General features: G+C 39.2%; 1 protein-coding gene across 9 annotated transcripts in view; it reads left to right on the plus strand.

Annotated features, from left to right (window-relative positions):
- Positions 1-17,653, plus strand: part of WNK2 (WNK lysine deficient protein kinase 2) — a 148,265-nt gene that overhangs the window by 118,828 nt on the left and 11,784 nt on the right. For 6 of the 9 annotated variants that reach the window (XM_059927054.1, XM_059927058.1, XM_059927060.1 and 3 more), the window contains 2 exons: positions 760-804; positions 2,283-2,542. In XM_059927054.1, the coding sequence (XP_059783037.1) occupies positions 760-804; positions 2,283-2,542 (305 nt within the window). The remainder of the gene's footprint in view (positions 1-759; positions 805-2,282; positions 2,543-17,653) is intronic. The other 3 variants (XM_059927057.1, XM_059927059.1, XM_059927062.1) reach the window with 1 other exon arrangement.

A 17,653-nucleotide genomic window follows, 5' to 3' on the forward strand; every position in this document is an offset into this window, starting at 1 on the left:
CCAGACACTAAAGTCACTGCCCATCTGTCTTAGCACAGACAGCCTCTGGGGAGCACAGGGCCTGGTAGCATTTTAGTCACGGTGCAATAAGGAGGCCTCGCCCTGCCCCAGTGGACCTGGAATACCAGATGAGGCAGCAGCGATACAGAGAATCAGGGTCGGCCCTGCCTCCCACCTCCCACCTCTCTAGATAGGACCCCTCATATTTCCCCACCACACTTGCCACTGGCCTGTTCAGGGCAGCTGTCCAGGATCTGGGATTGGCCTCAAACCTGCAAAACAATGTATCTTTTTGCACTTGGAAAACCACCCATGGGCCTCCCTCTGGGCAGAGCTAGGCTCTGCTCCATTGAGAGCTCTCCTGGCTGACTTTTAGTGGGTTTCCTGCCTCAACCAGCGGGGCTCCCAGAAACCTTACATTTGAAAGCCAAGCAGTGTGCTTTGCTTTTTTTTTTTTTTTTCTCCTTTCTCTCTCTCTCTCTTTTTTTTTTTGAATATGCTTCTAGAGACACACACACTTCTACCTGAAGCTTGGGGCTTGGCCCTTCACCTCCGCCCTTCAGCGCAGCTCTTGTGAACCTCCACACTGACTTGGGGGCCGCCCAGTTAGCCCAGGAGGCTGGTCCCTTCTCTCTGAACTGCTGGCCTTTGCTCCTCCTCGCACACTGATGACTTTTGCTTAGAGTGTGGTGGCTTGTCCCCCATGTGTGCTGTCCTGCCTAACCCTGTGGTCTTGTGTCATTTCTTCTTCCTTTGCAGGGTCTGCCTTGAAGCGTCTCTGTCTAGGCAAAGAGCACAGCAGTCGTAATTATCGGGTTTTTTACCCCTTGTCCGCTTCCATCGCATGGGCTTTATTGTGGCTAGTGTGCGTCAGGGTTTCCGCGACTAGACCGGGAGCCGAGGGCCCAGCAGGTGGCCGGGCGTGGGCCTGCTCTGCGCCCACCCTTCGCGGGTGCTGCTTGGCCTCCGCCTGGCGAGATAGCCGCCCTCGGGCGCCCTTTTGAGTCTCCATGGCTCCTAGAGTTTGTGCATTCTTGCCAGTTCACATCTAACAGGCTGTCCTTCTCCGGAACGTCCACATATTACCAATCATTAATTGGCTCCTTTTCCAAAACCGTAGGAATATTTCCTTGAAGTGCTAAAGATGAGTGCCCCTCACAGAGGAGAGATGCCGGGACAAAATGGGTATCAGTTTACCTGGGCCGCCCACTGCTCTCATCTCATGCCTTTTTTTTTTTTTTTTTTTTTTTTTTAATTTTTCTGTTTTTCTTTTCTGGCTGAAATGTTCATGTAGAAATAGCAGCGTGTGTAAAATCTCATCACTAATGTTTAACTGTTTGTGTCTGTGCTGTTTCATTGCTAGCCTCTAAAGTAAACTACATATTGCAATGGCTTGTTTGAAGAGATGGTCATTAGGTTATTTATTTAATGCAGAAAATTTAAAAATTGGTTTATCCAAAATTGCCAATAAGAAATTACATGCTGGGGAAGGAAAGGGACACAATTCAAAAAAATTTTTAAGTCCTGTTTTGGTCATTAAAAAAGATCTTTGAGTGAAGTGGCCAAGTGCGCTCACCTTTGTCCCGCTCCAGCTAAGCCACAGCCCCAGGCCTTCCCGGGCAACCGGGCCTCCCAGTTCCTCCTGCTACAGGCATCAGCCCCTCAGTTGGCACCAAGCCTGTAGACCCATGTCGGAAGGCCCTGGGTATTTGTATCCTTTATTATTATTACACACTCTGGTGAGTAGAGGCGTGATTTCTGTGTCTTAAATTCCAGATCACCAAGTCATTATCATTCACGGGAACATCAGCAATCCAACCTATTGCAAGCATTTTCCCTTTGCTGGAAGGATAGCAGCAGCTGCTAAGCCTTCTGCCTAAAGTATTGTTGAATCGCCTCTGAATCCTCATATTAGAGCTGAGAGTGCAGAAGCGTGAGGAATTTGCCCCCAGTCTGTGTCCAGCTGCACCAGGAGTTTTCTGAACTCTCTCACATGGGGGTCTGGTGGTCCTGGGCAGTGTGGGCACAGAGGATGCTGAGTGAGGCTGCCAGCAGCTGGGGGCCTGTCCCCTGGCTGATGAGATGGGTGATGGTTGCCTGGCAAAGCCCAGTCCCCTGAGGTCGCTCCACTGTGTCTAAAACTGCATGGATCCCCCCAGTGCAGACCATCTCCTGAAGCAAGGTGTTGCCTGGCTTAAGCGAGACCACTGTATGAATGACTGCAGCCAGCCAGTGGTGCTGGCGTGTGGTGTCACCAACCCTGGCCTGTGTGTGCTCTCTAGGGTCCTCCACCAGCAGCCTGGTCCCGGGCCCTGAGCCGGGCCCCCAACCTGCCCTGCACATCCAGGCGCAGGTAAACAACAGCAACAACAAGAAAGGCACCTTCACGGACGACCTGCACAAGTTGGTGGACGAGTGGACAAGCAAGACGGTTGGGCCCACACAGCTGAAGCCGTCACTCAACCAGTTGAAGCAGACGCAGAAGTTGCATGACATGGAGGCCATGGCAGGCTGGCCCCCGGCCTCTGGCGAGCCACGGGCTGTAAGTGGGGCATGGCGGGGGCTGGGCTTGCCCAGAGTCGAAGGCACAGAATGGGAATGAAGCTGTGACTCCAGATCTCAGCTGAACAGCTGAGCAGCAGGCCCTAGCCCAGTGTTGGGCAGTGTCTAGGTGGGACTGGCCAGCAGCTTGCAGGTGTGGCCTCATCCTGGTGAGCCCACCTCAACCTGTCTTCCACCAGAGCCCAAGCTGGCAAAGTGGGTGGGGTCTGCACAACATACCCAGGGGACACCCCTTACTGGGTTTTAGCTCAGGTGCCCCAGACCACGTGGGGCAGAAGTGAGGAGCTGCTGTCTTAGGTTTTGTTCTGTGAATTGTTCCTGTATTAGGACTGCTGACTTCAAAGCCTACTTGAAGGAGTATTCCCTCTTTTTCAGTCTCCTGGAGGAGTTTGTGCAAGATTATGTTATTTTTTCCTGAAATGTTTAGCAAAGTTCACTGGTGAAGCCATCTGGGCCAGGAGGGTTTTGTTTTTCTTTTTAACTTTTTATTTTTTGGGGGAGTATAGTTGATTAACAATGTTGTCTTAGTTTCAGGTGTACATCAAAGTGATTCAGTTATACATATACATGTATCTATTTTTCAAATTCTTTTCCCATTTAGGTTGTCACATAATATTGAGCAGAGTTCCCTGTGCTATATAGTGGGTACTTGTTGATTATCCATTTTAAATATAGCAGTGTGTACATGTCAATCCCAAACTCCCTATTCCTCCCCCACCCTTCTCCCTGGTAACCATAAGTTCAGTTCTCTAAGTCTGTGAATCTGTTTCTTTTTTGTAAATAAGTTCATTTGTATCATTTTTTATTTTAGATTCCACATATCTCTAGGTCCATCCATGTTGCTGCAAATGGCATTATTTCATTCTTCTTAATGGCTGGGTAATATTCTGTTGTATATATGTACCACATCTTCTTTATCCATTCCTCTGTTGATGGACATGTAGATTGCTTCCATGTCTTGGCTATTGTAAAAAGTGCTGCAGTGAGCATTGGGGTGCATGTATCCTTTTGAACCATGTTTTTCTCCAGATATATGCCCAGGAGTGGGATTGCTGGATCATATAGTAGTTCTATTTTTAGTTTTTTAAGGAACCTCCATACTGTTCTCCATAGTGGCTGTACCAATTTACATTCCCACCAACAGTGAAGGAGGGTTCCTTTCTCTCCATACCCTCTCCAGCATTTATTTTTTGTAGATTTTTTGATGATGGCCATTTTTTTTTTTTTTTGAGTGTGGGAATGTTCCCCTATGATCTTTTACTTCAAAAAGTTTCAAACATACAAAAGATTGAAAATTCTTCAGTGAACTCTCAGGTACCTTCTACCTATGAGCTATGATTGACATTTTGCTGTTACATATTTATCACACATGTCTACATCCCTTGAGGGTAAGGTTTGCATTATGGATTTAATTTCTTTTACAGTTTTAGTACCATTTGGGTTTTCTATTTCTTCTTTCTGTTAAATACTGCTTTTCTAACAATTGATACACCTCTAAATTTATCTAAGTTTTCCAATTAATTGGTATAAAGTTGTTTATAATATTTTCTCTTCACAGTTTGCAGGATTTGCAGTGATGTCTTGTTTTTCATTCCGATATTGGTGATTTCTCTGAATTTATATTTTTTATTCGCCTTTTCAAAGAACTCATCACTTTGATGGTAATTATTGTATATTTCATTAGCTTCTTCCTTTTATTATCTCTTCTCTTCTATCTTTGGGTTGCTTTTTTGTTCTAGAAAGTTTCTTGAGATGTGTAGTGCATTGATTTTGAGCCTTTCTTCTTTTATAATACAGGCATTCAGGCTATAAAATTCCTTCTAGTGGTATTAGCTGCATTCCAAAGGTTTTGATATGTAGCATTTTCTTTAACCTCTGATCAAAATATTTTATAATTTCCATGGTGATTTGAGGTAATATAGTTATTAATTTCCTCATGATCTTTTTGATAGTGGTTTTTTGGGGATTTTTTACGCCTAGTCGCACTGTGATAAGAGAACAGATTTTGTGTGTTTTCAGTTCTTTAAAACTTGCTGGGACTGGATTTTTGACCCAAGTTGTCAGCCACTGCTCCACAGGTGCTTGAGGTCATCCTCTTCCATTCCCTCTCACGTCCATACTCCCAGTCTGAACTTCTGTTTCTCTTCTGTAGTAACCTCCTGACACTGCACCTCCATGAGTTTAACTCCTCAAATCTATTCTCCATTATTCTGGGACAAAACTGAGAATTCATAACACAGCCCCAAGGCCCTGCAGGTTCTGCACCTCAAGCCCTGGGCAGGCTAGTGTCTACTCTTCTGTCCAGACTCCACCACATCAGCTCTCAGTATCTGTGCTGGGCCAGGCCCTGTCGGTCAGCTCTGCTAATTCTGTTGTTCAGATGTCTGGGATTCTTAATAAGGTGTTTTGTTTTTTTTTTTAAACTATTCACCACTATCCATTTCTAGAACTTTTTTATTATCCCAAACAGAAACTACTCAATAAGAAATAACTCTCCAGTCCCTCTTTCTGGTAACTCTGGTAACCTCTATTCTACTATGAATTTGACTTCTCTTGGTACCTCATATAAGTGGAATCATACAATATTTGCCCTTTTGTCACTGCCCATTTGCCTTTTTGTCATAATGCTTTCAAGGTTCAATTTTTTAAAATTGTGGTAGAATACACATAACATAAAATTTAACATCTTAACCATTTTTAAGTATATACAGTTCAGTGGTATTAATTGCATTCATATTGTTGTCCAACCATCACCACCATCCATCTCCAATTTTTTCATTTTGCAAAACTGAAACTCTATACCCAATGAAAAATAACTGCCTATATATATATATATATGCCCCCCTTCCCCCAAGCCCCTGGCAACTACCATTCTACTTTCTGTCCCTATGAATTTGACTTCTCTAGGTACCTCATATAAGTAGAATCATACAGTATGTGTCTTTTTATAACTGGTTTATGTCACTTAGCATAATGTCTTCAAGTTTCATCCATGTTGTAGTGTATGTCAGAATTTCTTTCCTTTTTATTTACTTATTTTTTATTACTATTTTTTTCATCTTTATTGGAATATAATTGCTTTACAATGTTGTGTTAGTTACTACTATATAACAAAGTGAATCAGCTATATGTATACATATATCCCCATATCCCCTCCCTCTTGAGCCTCCCTCCCACCTTCCCTATCCCACCCCTGTAGGTCGTCACAAAGCATCAAGCTGATCTCCCTGTGCTATGCAGCAGCTTCCCACTAGTCATCCATTTTATATTTGGTAGTGTATACAAGTCAGTGCTACTCTCTCACTTTGTCCCAGATTCTCCTTCCCCGACTGTGTCCTCAAGTCTGTTCTCTACATCTGTGTCTTTATTCCTGCCCTGCCACTAGGTTCATCAGTACCGGTTTTTTAGATTCCATATATATGCGTTAGCATATGGTATTTGTTTTTCTCTTTCTGACTTACTTCACTCTGTGTGACAGACTCTAGGTCCATCCACCTCATTACAAGTAACTCAGTTTCGTTCCTTTTTATGGCTGAGTAATATTCCATTGTGTGTATGTGCCACATCTTCTATATCCATTCATCTGTCGATGGACATTTAGGTTGCTTCCGTGTCCTGGCTATTGTAAATAGTGCTGCAGTGAACACTGTGGTACATGTGTCCTTTTGAATTATGGTTTTCTCAGGGTATTTGTGCAATAATGGGATTGCTGGGTCATATGGTAGTTTTATTTTTAGCTTTTTAAGGACCCTCCGTACTGTTCTCCATAGTGGCTGTATCAATTTACGTTCCCACCAACAGTGCAGGAGGATTCCCTTTTCTCCACACCCTCTCCAGCATTTATCGTTTGTAGATTTTTTGATGATGGCCATTCTGACTGGTGTGAGGTGACACCGTGATTTTGATTTGCATTTCTCTAATGATTAATGATGCTGAGCATCTTTTCATGTGTTTGTTGGCAATCTGTATGTCTTCTTTGGAGAAATGTCTATTTAGGTCTTCTGCCCATTTTTAGATGGGGTTGTTTGTTTTTTTGATATTGAGCTGCATGAGCTGTTTGTAAATTTTGGAGATTAATCCTTTGTCCGTTGCTTCGTTTGCAAATATTTTCTCCCATTCTGAGAGTTGTCTTTTCGTCTTGTTTATGGTTTCCTTTGCTGTGCAAAAGCTCTGAAGTTTCATTAGGTCCCATTTGTTTATTTTTGTTTTTATTTACATTACTTTAGGAAGTGGGTCAAAAAGGATCTTGCTGTGATTTATGTCATAGAGTGTTCTGCCTATGTTTTCCTCTAAGAGTTTGATAGTGTCTGGCCTTACATTTAGGTCTTTAATCCATTTTGAGTTTATTTTTGTGTATGGTGTTAGGAAGTGTTCTGATTTCATTCTTTTATATGTAGCTGTCCAGTTTTCCCAGCAACACTTACTGAAGAGGCTGTCTTCTCTCCATTGTATAAAGATAAAGTGACTATATGTGCGTGGGTTTATCTCTGGGCTTTCTATCCTGTTCCATTGATCTATATTTCTGCTTTTGTGCCAGTACCATACTGTCTTGATTACTGTAGCTTTGTAGTATAGTCTGAAGTTAGGGAGCCTGGATTCCTCCAGCTCTGTCTTTCTTTCTCAAGATTGCTTTGGCTATTCGGGGTCTTTTGTGTTTCCATACAAATTGTAAAATTTCTTGTTCTAGTTCTGTGAAAAATGCCACTGGTAATTTGATAGGGATTGCATTGAATCTGTAGATTGCTTTGGGTAGTATCGTCATTTTCACAATGTTGATTCTTCCAATCCAAGAACATGGTATATCTCTCCATCTGTTTGTATCATCTTTTTAAAAAATAAATTAATTAATATTTTAACATGTTTATTGGAGTATAATTGCTTTACAAAGGTGTGTTAGCTTCTGCTTTATAACAAAGTGAATCAGCTATAGATATACATATATCCCCATTTCTCCTCCCTCTTGCATTTCCCTCCCAGCCCCCCATCCCACCCCTCTAGGTGGACTGTTAGTATCATCTTTGCTTTCTTTCATAAGTGTCTTGAAAGACTTTCCTTCCTTTTTAATGCTGAGTCGTAGTCCGTTGTACGTACATACCACATTTTGTTTTATCCATTCATCCGTTGATGGACACTTGCTTCTACCTTTTAACTGTTGTGCATAATGCTACTATGAACATGGGTATATAGATATCTCTTTGCGTCTTTGCTTTCAGTTCTTTAGGGTATATACCCAGAAGTGGAATCACTAGATCATATGGTAATTCTAGTTTTAATTTTTTGAGGAATCACCAAACTACTTTCCAGAGCAGCTGCACCATTTTACATCCCCACCAACAGTACACAAGGGCTCCAGTTTCTCCACATCCTCTCTAACACTTTCTATTTTCTGATTTTTTTCATAGTAGCCATCTTGATAGGTGTTTTGCATTTCCCTAATATTGGGTGATGTTCAGCATCTTTTCATGTGCTTATTGGCCATTTGTATGTCTTCTTTGGAAAAATAATTCAAGGCTTTTGCCTATTTTTTAAATATAAACAACAGAAATTTATTTCTCACAGTCCTGGAGGCTGGACGTCTGAGATGAGGATGTCAGCATGCTAGGGTGAGGGCCTCTTCCAGGTTGCAGACTTCTCATTGTATCCTCACATGGTGGAAGGCGTTTTTGCCCATTTTTTAAATTGAGTTGTTTCTTTTTTTGTTGTTGAGTTGGAGGAATTCTCTCTATATTCTGGATATTAATCGCTTTTCAGATATGTGATTTCCAAAAATAATTCCCATTCTGTGAGTTGCCTTTTTACTCTGTTGATAATGTCTTTTGATGCATAAAAGTTTTTCATTTTTATGAATTCCAGTTTATCTATTTTTTCTTTTGTTGCCTATGTCATTGGATTTGGCAATGATTTATTGCCAAATCCAATGTTATAAAGCTTTCCCCCCATGTTTCCTTCTAAGTGTTCTCTAAAGATGCTAAGAGTTTAATAATTGTAGCTCTTATGTTTAGGCCTTTTATCCATTTTGAGTTAATTTTTATATATGGTGTTTGATAAGGGACCATCTTTATTCTTTTGCATGTTGATATCTAGTTGTCCCAGCAGTATTTGTTGAAAAACTCCTTTTCCCATTGAATGGTCTTGGCACCCTTGTTGAAAATCAATTGGTTATATATGCAAAGGTTTATTTCTGGGTTTTCTGTTCTATTCCGTTGGTCTACAGTCTGTCATGTTGCTAATATTACAATGTTTTGATTTCTGTAGCTTTGCAGTAAGTTCTGAAGTCAAGAAGTATGAGTCTTCCAACTTTGTTCTTCTTTTTTAGGACTGTTTTGGTTATTGGGATCCCTTGAGAATCCAAATGAGTTTTAGGATGAGTTTTTCTATTTCTTGAAAAAATGCCATTGAGACTTTGATAGTGATGCATCAAATCTCTATAGATTGGCTTTGGGTGGTATTGACACATTAACAATATTAAGTCTTCAAATCCACAAACATGGGACGTCTTCCCATTTATTTATGTCTTCTTTAATTTCTTTTGGCAATGTTTTGTAGTTTTCAGTGTGTAAGTCTTTCAACTCCTTAGTTTAATTATTCCTAAGTATTTTATTCTTTTTTGTGCTTAAATGTAATTGTTTTCTTAATTTTCTTTTCAGATTGTTCATTGCTAGTGTATAAAAATGCAACTGGGACTTCCCTGGCAGTCCAGTGGTTAAAACTCCATGCTTCCAATGCAGAGGATGCGGGTTTGATCCCTGGTTGGGGAACTAGGATCCCACATGCCATGTGGAGCAGCCAAAAAAAAAAATGCCACTGATTTTGATGTGTTGATTTTCTACCCTGCAACTGTGCTGAATTCATAAATTAGTTCTAGCAGTTTGTATATGTGTGTGTGTGTGTGTGTGTATGTGTGTGTGTGTGTTCTTTAGGGTTATCTGCATATAAGAAATGTTATTCTGACCAGAGATAATTTTACTTCTTCCTTTCCAATTTGGATGCTTTTTATTTCCTTTTCTTGCCTAATTTCTCTGGGCAGAACTTCAAGTACTATATTGAATAGAAATGGCAAAAGTGGGCACCTCTGTCTTGATCCTAAAGGAAAAACGTTCAGTCTTTCACCATTGAGTGTGATGTTAACAAGGGTTTTTTCATATATGGCCTTTATCATACTGAGAAAATTCTATTTTATTTCTAGTATGTTGAGTGCTGTTGTCATGAAAGAGTGTTAGATTTTGTCAAATGGTTTTTCTGCATTAATTAAGATGATCATATTTTTTTAACTCTTCATTCTATTAATGGTGTGTTACATTGATTGATTTTCATATATTAAACCACCATTGCAGGATTGCACCTGGTCATGGTGTATACTCCTTCTAATATGCTATTGAATCCAGTTTGCTAATGTTTTAGTGAAGATTTCTACATCAGTATTTATCACAGGTATTTGTAAATTTTTTTTCTTATGATGTCTTCATCTGGCTTTGATACCAGTGTGATGCTGGCTACATAGAATGAGTTAGGAAGTGTTCCCACCTCTTCAACTTTTTGGAAGAATTTGAGAAATATTGGTGTTAATTCTTCTTTAAATGGTACAATTCACCAGGGAAGCCATCTGGTCCTGGACTTTTCTTTGTTGAGAGGTTTTTTATTAATAATTCAATCTCAGTACTTGTTACAGGTCTATTCAGATTTTCTATTTCCTCTTGAGTCAGTTTTGGAAATTTGTGTGTTTCTAGGAATTTGTCTGTTTCATCTGAGTTATCCAGTTTGGTAGCTAAAGACTTTGCCAATTTTTGATCTTTTTAAAACACCAACTTTTGGTTTCATTGATTTTTATTTATTGTTTTTCTATTCTGTATTTTGTTTATCTCAGTTTATTATGGTATACAGTTAAGTTATTGGGTTAAGATCTTTCTTCTTTTTTAATGTAGACATCTGCAGTTATAAGTTTCCCTCTGGATACTTCTTTTGCTATATGTAATAAATTTTAATATGTTGTGTTTTCCTTTTCATTTGTTCTAAGCTGTTTTCTGATTTCCCTATGATTACATCTTTGACTATTTGGTTGTTTGAGTGCATTGTTTACTTTCTACATATATGCCATTTTCTAGTTTAAAAAATTTTTAAATTTCATTCATTGTGTTAGAAAAGATACTTTGTATGATTTTAATCTTTTAAAATTGTTTTGTGGACTAACATATGGCCTATTTTGGAGAATGTTCCCTGTGCACTTGAAAAGAATGTGTAGTTGTTTTGTGCCACCCTCAGCCTATCAGTAGTGATGCTACCAGCTAGAAATGCCTGGGAGCACTCACCTGGGCCTGGGTTCCCCTTTCAGAACCAGTCATGTGGCTGGACCAACCCTTGTGTTTCTTACTATGATTGCAAGATTCCTCAGCAATAACCATCAGTAAACTGTAGAAAGGACAAGGTTTATTACTTACAAGTCTGGAGGGGAGGTTTACATGACACACCTGGGGCTACATAGTGAGGTTGCAAGGAGGGAGAGAGAAAGAGAGAGGGTGAGAGAGCTGGTCAGACAGACAGGCAGGCCTGGGGTTCTGCTTTATTGGAGTTTCACTAGTTCATTCCTTATTTGTGAACTTAAAACGTAAGAGTGGGAATTAAAGTGCAAGAAGAAAAGAAAAAGACAAATAGCCAAATGGTCAGTTATTTAAAATCAATTAGAGATCTCTAAAATACAGGAGCTCGGATGGGGGTGGGTGAAGGGAATGGTAGGTCTTTAGTTGTGTGGCTGGCAGTGTTCTTTTATTTGAGATGGCTTCTTTGAAGTGGATGCCTCAGGAAATCAAAGCTTAAGTCAGGCACTTGCATTACAAAAAAAAAGAAAGAAAGAAAGGAAAGCTACTTGTCAGGGCTTACACTGCAGAATTCTGCTCTTATTGGGTGAAATGTTTTGTAAATGTTTGTTAAGCCTAATGGGCTTGTGATGTTCAGGTCCTCTCCTTACTTATCTTCTATCTGGTTGTCCTATCCTTTATTGAAAGTGAAGTATTAAAGTCTGCAACTATATTGCTATGATTTATGTCAAAGAGTGTTCTGCCTATGTTTTCCTCAAGGAGATTTATGGTTTTCAGTCTTATTTAAGTCATTAATTCATTTTGAGTTTATTTTTATATATGGTGTTAGAGAATGTTCTAATTTTATTCTTTTACAGGTAGCTCTCCAGTTTGCTCAGAACCACTTATTGAAGAGACTATCTTTTCTCCATTATATATTTTTGCCTCCTTTCTCCTAGATTAATTGACCATAGGTGTGTGGGTTTATTTGTGGATTTCCTATCCTGTTCCATTGATCTATATTTCTGTTTTTGTGCCAGTACCATACTGTTTTGATGACTATAGCTTTGTAGTATAGTCTGAAGTCAGGGAGCCTGATTCCTCCAGCTCCATTTTTCTTTCTCAAGATTGCTTCAGCTATTCAGGGTCTTTTGTGTTTCCATGCACATTTTAAAATTTTTTGTTCTAGTTCTGTGAAAAATGCCACTGGTAGTTTGATAGGGATTGCACTGAATCTGTAGATTGCCTTGGGCAGTATAGTCATTTTGACAATATTGATTCTTCCCATCCAAGAACATGGTATATCTTTCCATCTGTTTGTGTCATCTTCAATTTCTTTCATCAGTGTCTTATAGTTTTTGGAGTACAGGTCTTTTGTCTCCTTAGGTAGGTTTATTCCTAGGTATTTTATTCTTTTTGATGCATTGGCAAATGGGATTGTTTCCTTAATTTGTCTTTCTGATCTTTCATTGTTAGTGTATAGAAATGCAACAGATTTCTTTGTATTCATTTTGTATCCTACAAATTTACCAGAATCATTGATGAACTCTAGTAGTTTTCTGGTAGCACATTTAGGATTTTCTATGTGTAGTATCATGTCATCTGCAAACAGTGACAGTTTTACTTCCTCTTTTCCAATTTGGAGACCTTTTATTTCTTTTTCTTCTCTGATTGCTGTGGCTAGGACTTCCAAAACTATGTTGAATAAAAGTGGTGAGAGTGGACATCCTTGTCTTGTTCTTCATCTTAGAGGAAATGCTTTCAGTTTTTCACCATTGAGAATGATGTTGGCTGTGGGTTTGTCATATATGGCCTTTATTATGTTGAGGTAGGTTCTCTCTCTGCCCACTTTCTGGAGAGGTTTTATCATAAGTGGGTGTTGAATTTTGTCAAAAGCTTTTTCTGCATCTATTGAGATGATCATATGGTTTTTATTCTTTAATATGTTAATGTGGTTTATCACACTCATTGATTTGCAGATATTGAAAAGTTCTTGCATCCCTGGGATAAATCCTACTTGATTGTGGTGTATGATCCTTTTAATGTGTTATTGGATTTGGTTTACTAGTATTTTGTTGAGGGTTTTTGCGTCTATATTCATCAGTGATATTAGCCTGTAATTTTCTTTTTTTGTGATATCTTTGTCTGGTTTTGGTATCAGGGTGATGGTGGCCTCAGAGAATGAGTTTAGAAGTGTTCCTTACTCTGCAACTTTTTGGAATAGTTTCAGGATAGGTGTTAACTCTTCTCTAAATGTTTGATAGAATTCACCTATGAAGCCCTCTGGTCCTGGACTTTTGTTTGTTGGGAGTTTTTAAAATCACAGATTCAATTTCAGTGCTTGTAATTGGTCTGTTCATATGTTCAATTGCTTCCTGGTTCAGTCTTGGGAGATTGTACCTTTCTAAGAATCTGTCCATTTCTTTTAGGTTGTCCATTTTATTGGCATATAATTGCCTGTAGTAGTCTGTTATGGTCCTTTGTATTTCTGTGGTATTGGTTGTAACTCCTCCTTTTTCATTTCTAATTTTATTGATTTGGGCTTTCTCCCTTTTTTTTTTTTGATGAGTCTTGCTAAAGTTTTATCAATTTTGTTTATCTTTTCAAAGAACCAGTCTTTAGTTTCATTGATCTTTTCTATTGTTTACTTTGTCTCTGTTTCATTTATTTCTGCTCTGATCTTTATGACTTCTTTCATTCTACTAACTTTGGGTTTTGTTCTTTTTTCTCTAGTTGCTTTAGGTGTAACTTTGGGTTGTTTATTTTAGATTTTTCTTATTACCTGAGGGAAGCTTGTATCTCTATAAACTTCCCTCTTAGAACTGCTTTTGCTGTGTCCCATAGGTTTCAGATCGTCATGATTCTGTTTTCATTTAGCTCTGGGTATTTTTTGATTTCCCCTTTGCTTTCTTCAGTAGTCCATTGGTTATTTAGTAACATATTGTTTAGCCTCCATATGTTTGTATTTTTTGCAGTTTTTTTTTCTTGTAGTTGATTTCTCATCTCATAGCGTTGTGGTTGGAAAAGATGCTTGAAATGATTTCAGTTTTCTTAAATTTAGCAAGGGTTGTTTTGTGGCCCAGGATGTCATCTATCCTGGAGAATGTTCCATGTGCACTTGAGAAGAATGTGTATTCTGCTGCTTTTGGATGGAATGTTCTGTAAATATCAATTAAGACCATTTTGTCTAATGTGTCATTTAAGGCCTGTGTTTCCTTATTGATTTTCTGTCCAGATGATCTACCCATTGATGAAAGTGGGGTGTTAAAGTCCCCAGCTATTATTGTGTTACTGTCAATTTTTTCTTTTATGGATGTTAGCATTTCCCTTATATACTGAGTGCTCCTATGTTAGGTGCATATATATTAACAACTGTTATATCTTCTTGGCTTGATCCCTTGATCATTATGTAGTATCCTTCTTTGTCTTTTGTAGCAGTCTTTATTTTAAAGTCTATTTTGTCTCTTATGAGTATTGATACTCCAGCTTTCTTTTGATTTACATTTTCATGGAATACTTTTTTCCATCCCCTCACTTTTAGTCTGTATGTGTCTCTATATCTGAAGTGGGTCTCTTATAAACAGCATATATACAGGTCTTATTTTTGTATCCATTCAGCCAGTCTGTATCTTTCGGTTGGAGCATTTAATCCGTTTACATTTAAGGTAATTATCAGTACATATGTTCTTATTGCCCTTTTGTTAATTGTTTTGGGTTTGTGTTTGTAGGTCTTTTTCTTCCTTTCCTCCATTTTCCTCTTCTCCTGTGATTTGATGACTCTGTGGGCTGTTGTATTTGGATTCCTTTTTCTTATGTGTGTGTATATCTATTATACATTTTTGGTTTGTGGTTACCATGAGGTTTTGATATAGCAGTATACACACACACACACATATATATACACACACATGATTGTTTGCAGTTTCTGAGCTCTTAATTTCAAATATCCTACATTTGTACTCTCTTCCTCTCACAATTATGGGTTTAGATATCCTATTTGTGTGTGGATGATTTCTTACCTTTACTGTATGTTTGCCTTTCCTGATGAGCTTTCCCATTTTGTAATTTTCTTGTTTCCAGTTGTGGCCTTTTCTTTCCCACCTAGAGAAGTTCCTTTAGCATTTGTTGTGAAACTGGTTTGGTGGTACTGAATTCTTTTACCTGTTGCTTGTCTGTAAAGCTTTTTATTTCTCCATTGAATCTGAATGAGCACCTTGCTGGATCGAATATTCTTTTCCTTTCTTCATTTAAATGTATTGTGCCACTCCCTTTTGGCCTGCAGAGTTTCTGCTGAAAAAATCAACCGATAACCGTAAGGGGATTCCCTTGTACATTATTTGTTGCTTTTCCCTTGTTGCTTTTAATATTTTCTCTTTGTCTTTAATGTTTGTCAATTTGATTACTGTGTCTTGGCGTGTTCCTCCTTTGTTTAATCCTGCCTGGGACCCTCTGCATTTCCTGGACTTGAGTGAGTGTTTTCTTTCTCATGTTAGGGAAGTTTTCAGCTATTATCTCTTCAAATATTTTCTCAGGCCCTTTCTCTCTCTCCTCTCCTTTTGGGACCCCTATAATGCGAATGTTGGTGCATTTAATTTTGTCCCAGAGGTCTCTTAAACTGTCTTCATTTCTTTTCATTCTTCTTTCTTTATTCTGTTCTGCAGCAGTGATTTCCCCCTTTCTGTCTTCCAGCTCACTTATTCATTCTTCTGCATCATTTTTTCTGCTATTGATTCCTTCTGGTGTATTTTTCATTTCAATTATTGTATTCTTCAACCCTGGTTGTTCTCTATATTTTCTAATTCTTTATTAAAAATTTCTTGTATTTTCTCACACTGTGCATCCATTCTTTTTCTGAGATCTTGGATCATCTTTACTATCATTAAGCTGAATTCTTTCTCTGGTAGATTGCCTGTCTCTAATTTGCTTAGTTGTTCTTTGGGGTTTTATCTTGTTTATTTGTCTGGAACAAATTCCTGTATTTGCAGACTCAGTTCTGCAGGCTGCCTGATTGTAGTATTCTTGCTTCTGGTGTCTACCCCGGTGGGTGAGGCTGGTATAGACGCTTGTGCAGGTCTCCTAGTGGGAGGGACTGGTGCCTGCCTACTGGTGAGTGGAGCTGGATCTTGGCCCTTTGGTGGGCAGATGGGCAGAACCGTGTCAAGGGATGTGTCTAGAGGTGGCTGTGGGCTCAGGAAGTCTTTAGGCAGCCTGTCTGCTGATGGGTAGGGCTATTGTTTGGCTTGAGGCGTCCCAGTACTGGAGACTACAGGCTGTTGGGTGCGGCCAGGTCTTGGTGCTGATGACCCAACCCAAGTAAGATGTCTGCCTCCTTGAGAGTTCACGTAGATGCACACTCCCCGAAATCTCCACCACCCATATCCACATCCCAAGGGAGAGCCACAGCCACAACCCCCTCCCCAGGAGATCCTCCAAGACCAGCAGGTAGGTCCAGCCTAGGCTCCTGTGAAGTCACTGCCTTTGCCCTGGGTCCCAGTACATGCGAGACCTTGTGTGCACCCTCCAAGAGTGGAGTCTCCACTTCCCCCAGTCCTGTGGAGCTCCTGCAATCAAGCCTTCCTGGCCTTCAAAGCCAAATGTCTTTGGGGCTCCTCCCTCTGATGTCAGACCCCCAGACCGGGGAACCTAATGTGGAGCTCAGAACTCTAACTCCTGTGGGAGAACTTCTGCAATATAATAATTCTCCAGTTTGTGGATCGCCCACCCAGGGTAATGGGATTTGATTATATTGTGAGTGTGCCCCTCCTACCATCTTGTTGTGGTTTCTTTTTATATCTTTGGATGTAGAATATCTTTTTTGGCAGCTTCCAGTCTTTTTTATCGATGGCTGTTCAGCAGTTAGTTGTGTTTTTGTTGTGAGGTAAGCCCAAGCTCCTTCCACTATGCCATCTTGGATCAGCTCTCAGGAGTTTATTTTCCCATCATTTCACATTCTTTGTCTTTTTTTTTAAGAATTTTTAATTGAAATACAGTTGATGTAAACTATTTTATTAGTTTCAAGTGTACAACATAGTTATTCAGTATTTTTATAGATGTACATCATTAAAGTTATTATAAAATGTTGGCTATATTCCCTGTGCTGTATAATATATCCTCGTAGCTTACTGATTTTATACATATTAGTTTGTACCTCTTAATCCCCTACCACTACCTTGCCCCTCCCTCCCTTCAGCTTCCCACTGGTAACCACTAGTTTGTTTTCTAAATATCTGTGAATCTATATCTGTTTTGTTATATTCGTTTATTTTATTTTTTAGATTCCACATATAACTGATCATATACAGTATTTTTCTTTCTCTGATTTATTTCACTAAGCATAATACTCTCCAGGTCCATCCATGTTGATGCAAATGGCAAAATTTCATTTTTTTTTATGGCTGAGTAATATTCCATTATATATGTAACCCACATTTTCTTTATCCATTCATCTGTTGCTTAGGTTGTTTCCGTATCTTGGCTATTGTACATGAAGCTGCTGTGATCGCTGAGGTGCATGTATCTTTTCAAATTAGTGTTTTCATTTTCTATGGATATATACCCAAGAATGTAATTGCTGGATCATATGGTGGTTCTATTTTCAGTTTTTTGAAGAACCTCCATAATGTTTTCCATAGTGGCTGCACCACTTTGCATTCCTATCCATAGTGTACTAAGGTAACCTTTTCTCCATATCCTTGCCAACATTTGTTATTGGTGGTCTTTTTGATGATAGCTATTTTGACAGGTGTGAGGTGATACTTCATTGTGGTTTTGATTTACATTTCTCTGATTACCAATGTTGA

This window comes from Balaenoptera ricei, chromosome 6 (assembly GCF_028023285.1).
Source record: "Balaenoptera ricei isolate mBalRic1 chromosome 6, mBalRic1.hap2, whole genome shotgun sequence".
Taxonomy (NCBI): domain Eukaryota; kingdom Metazoa; phylum Chordata; class Mammalia; order Artiodactyla; family Balaenopteridae; genus Balaenoptera; species Balaenoptera ricei.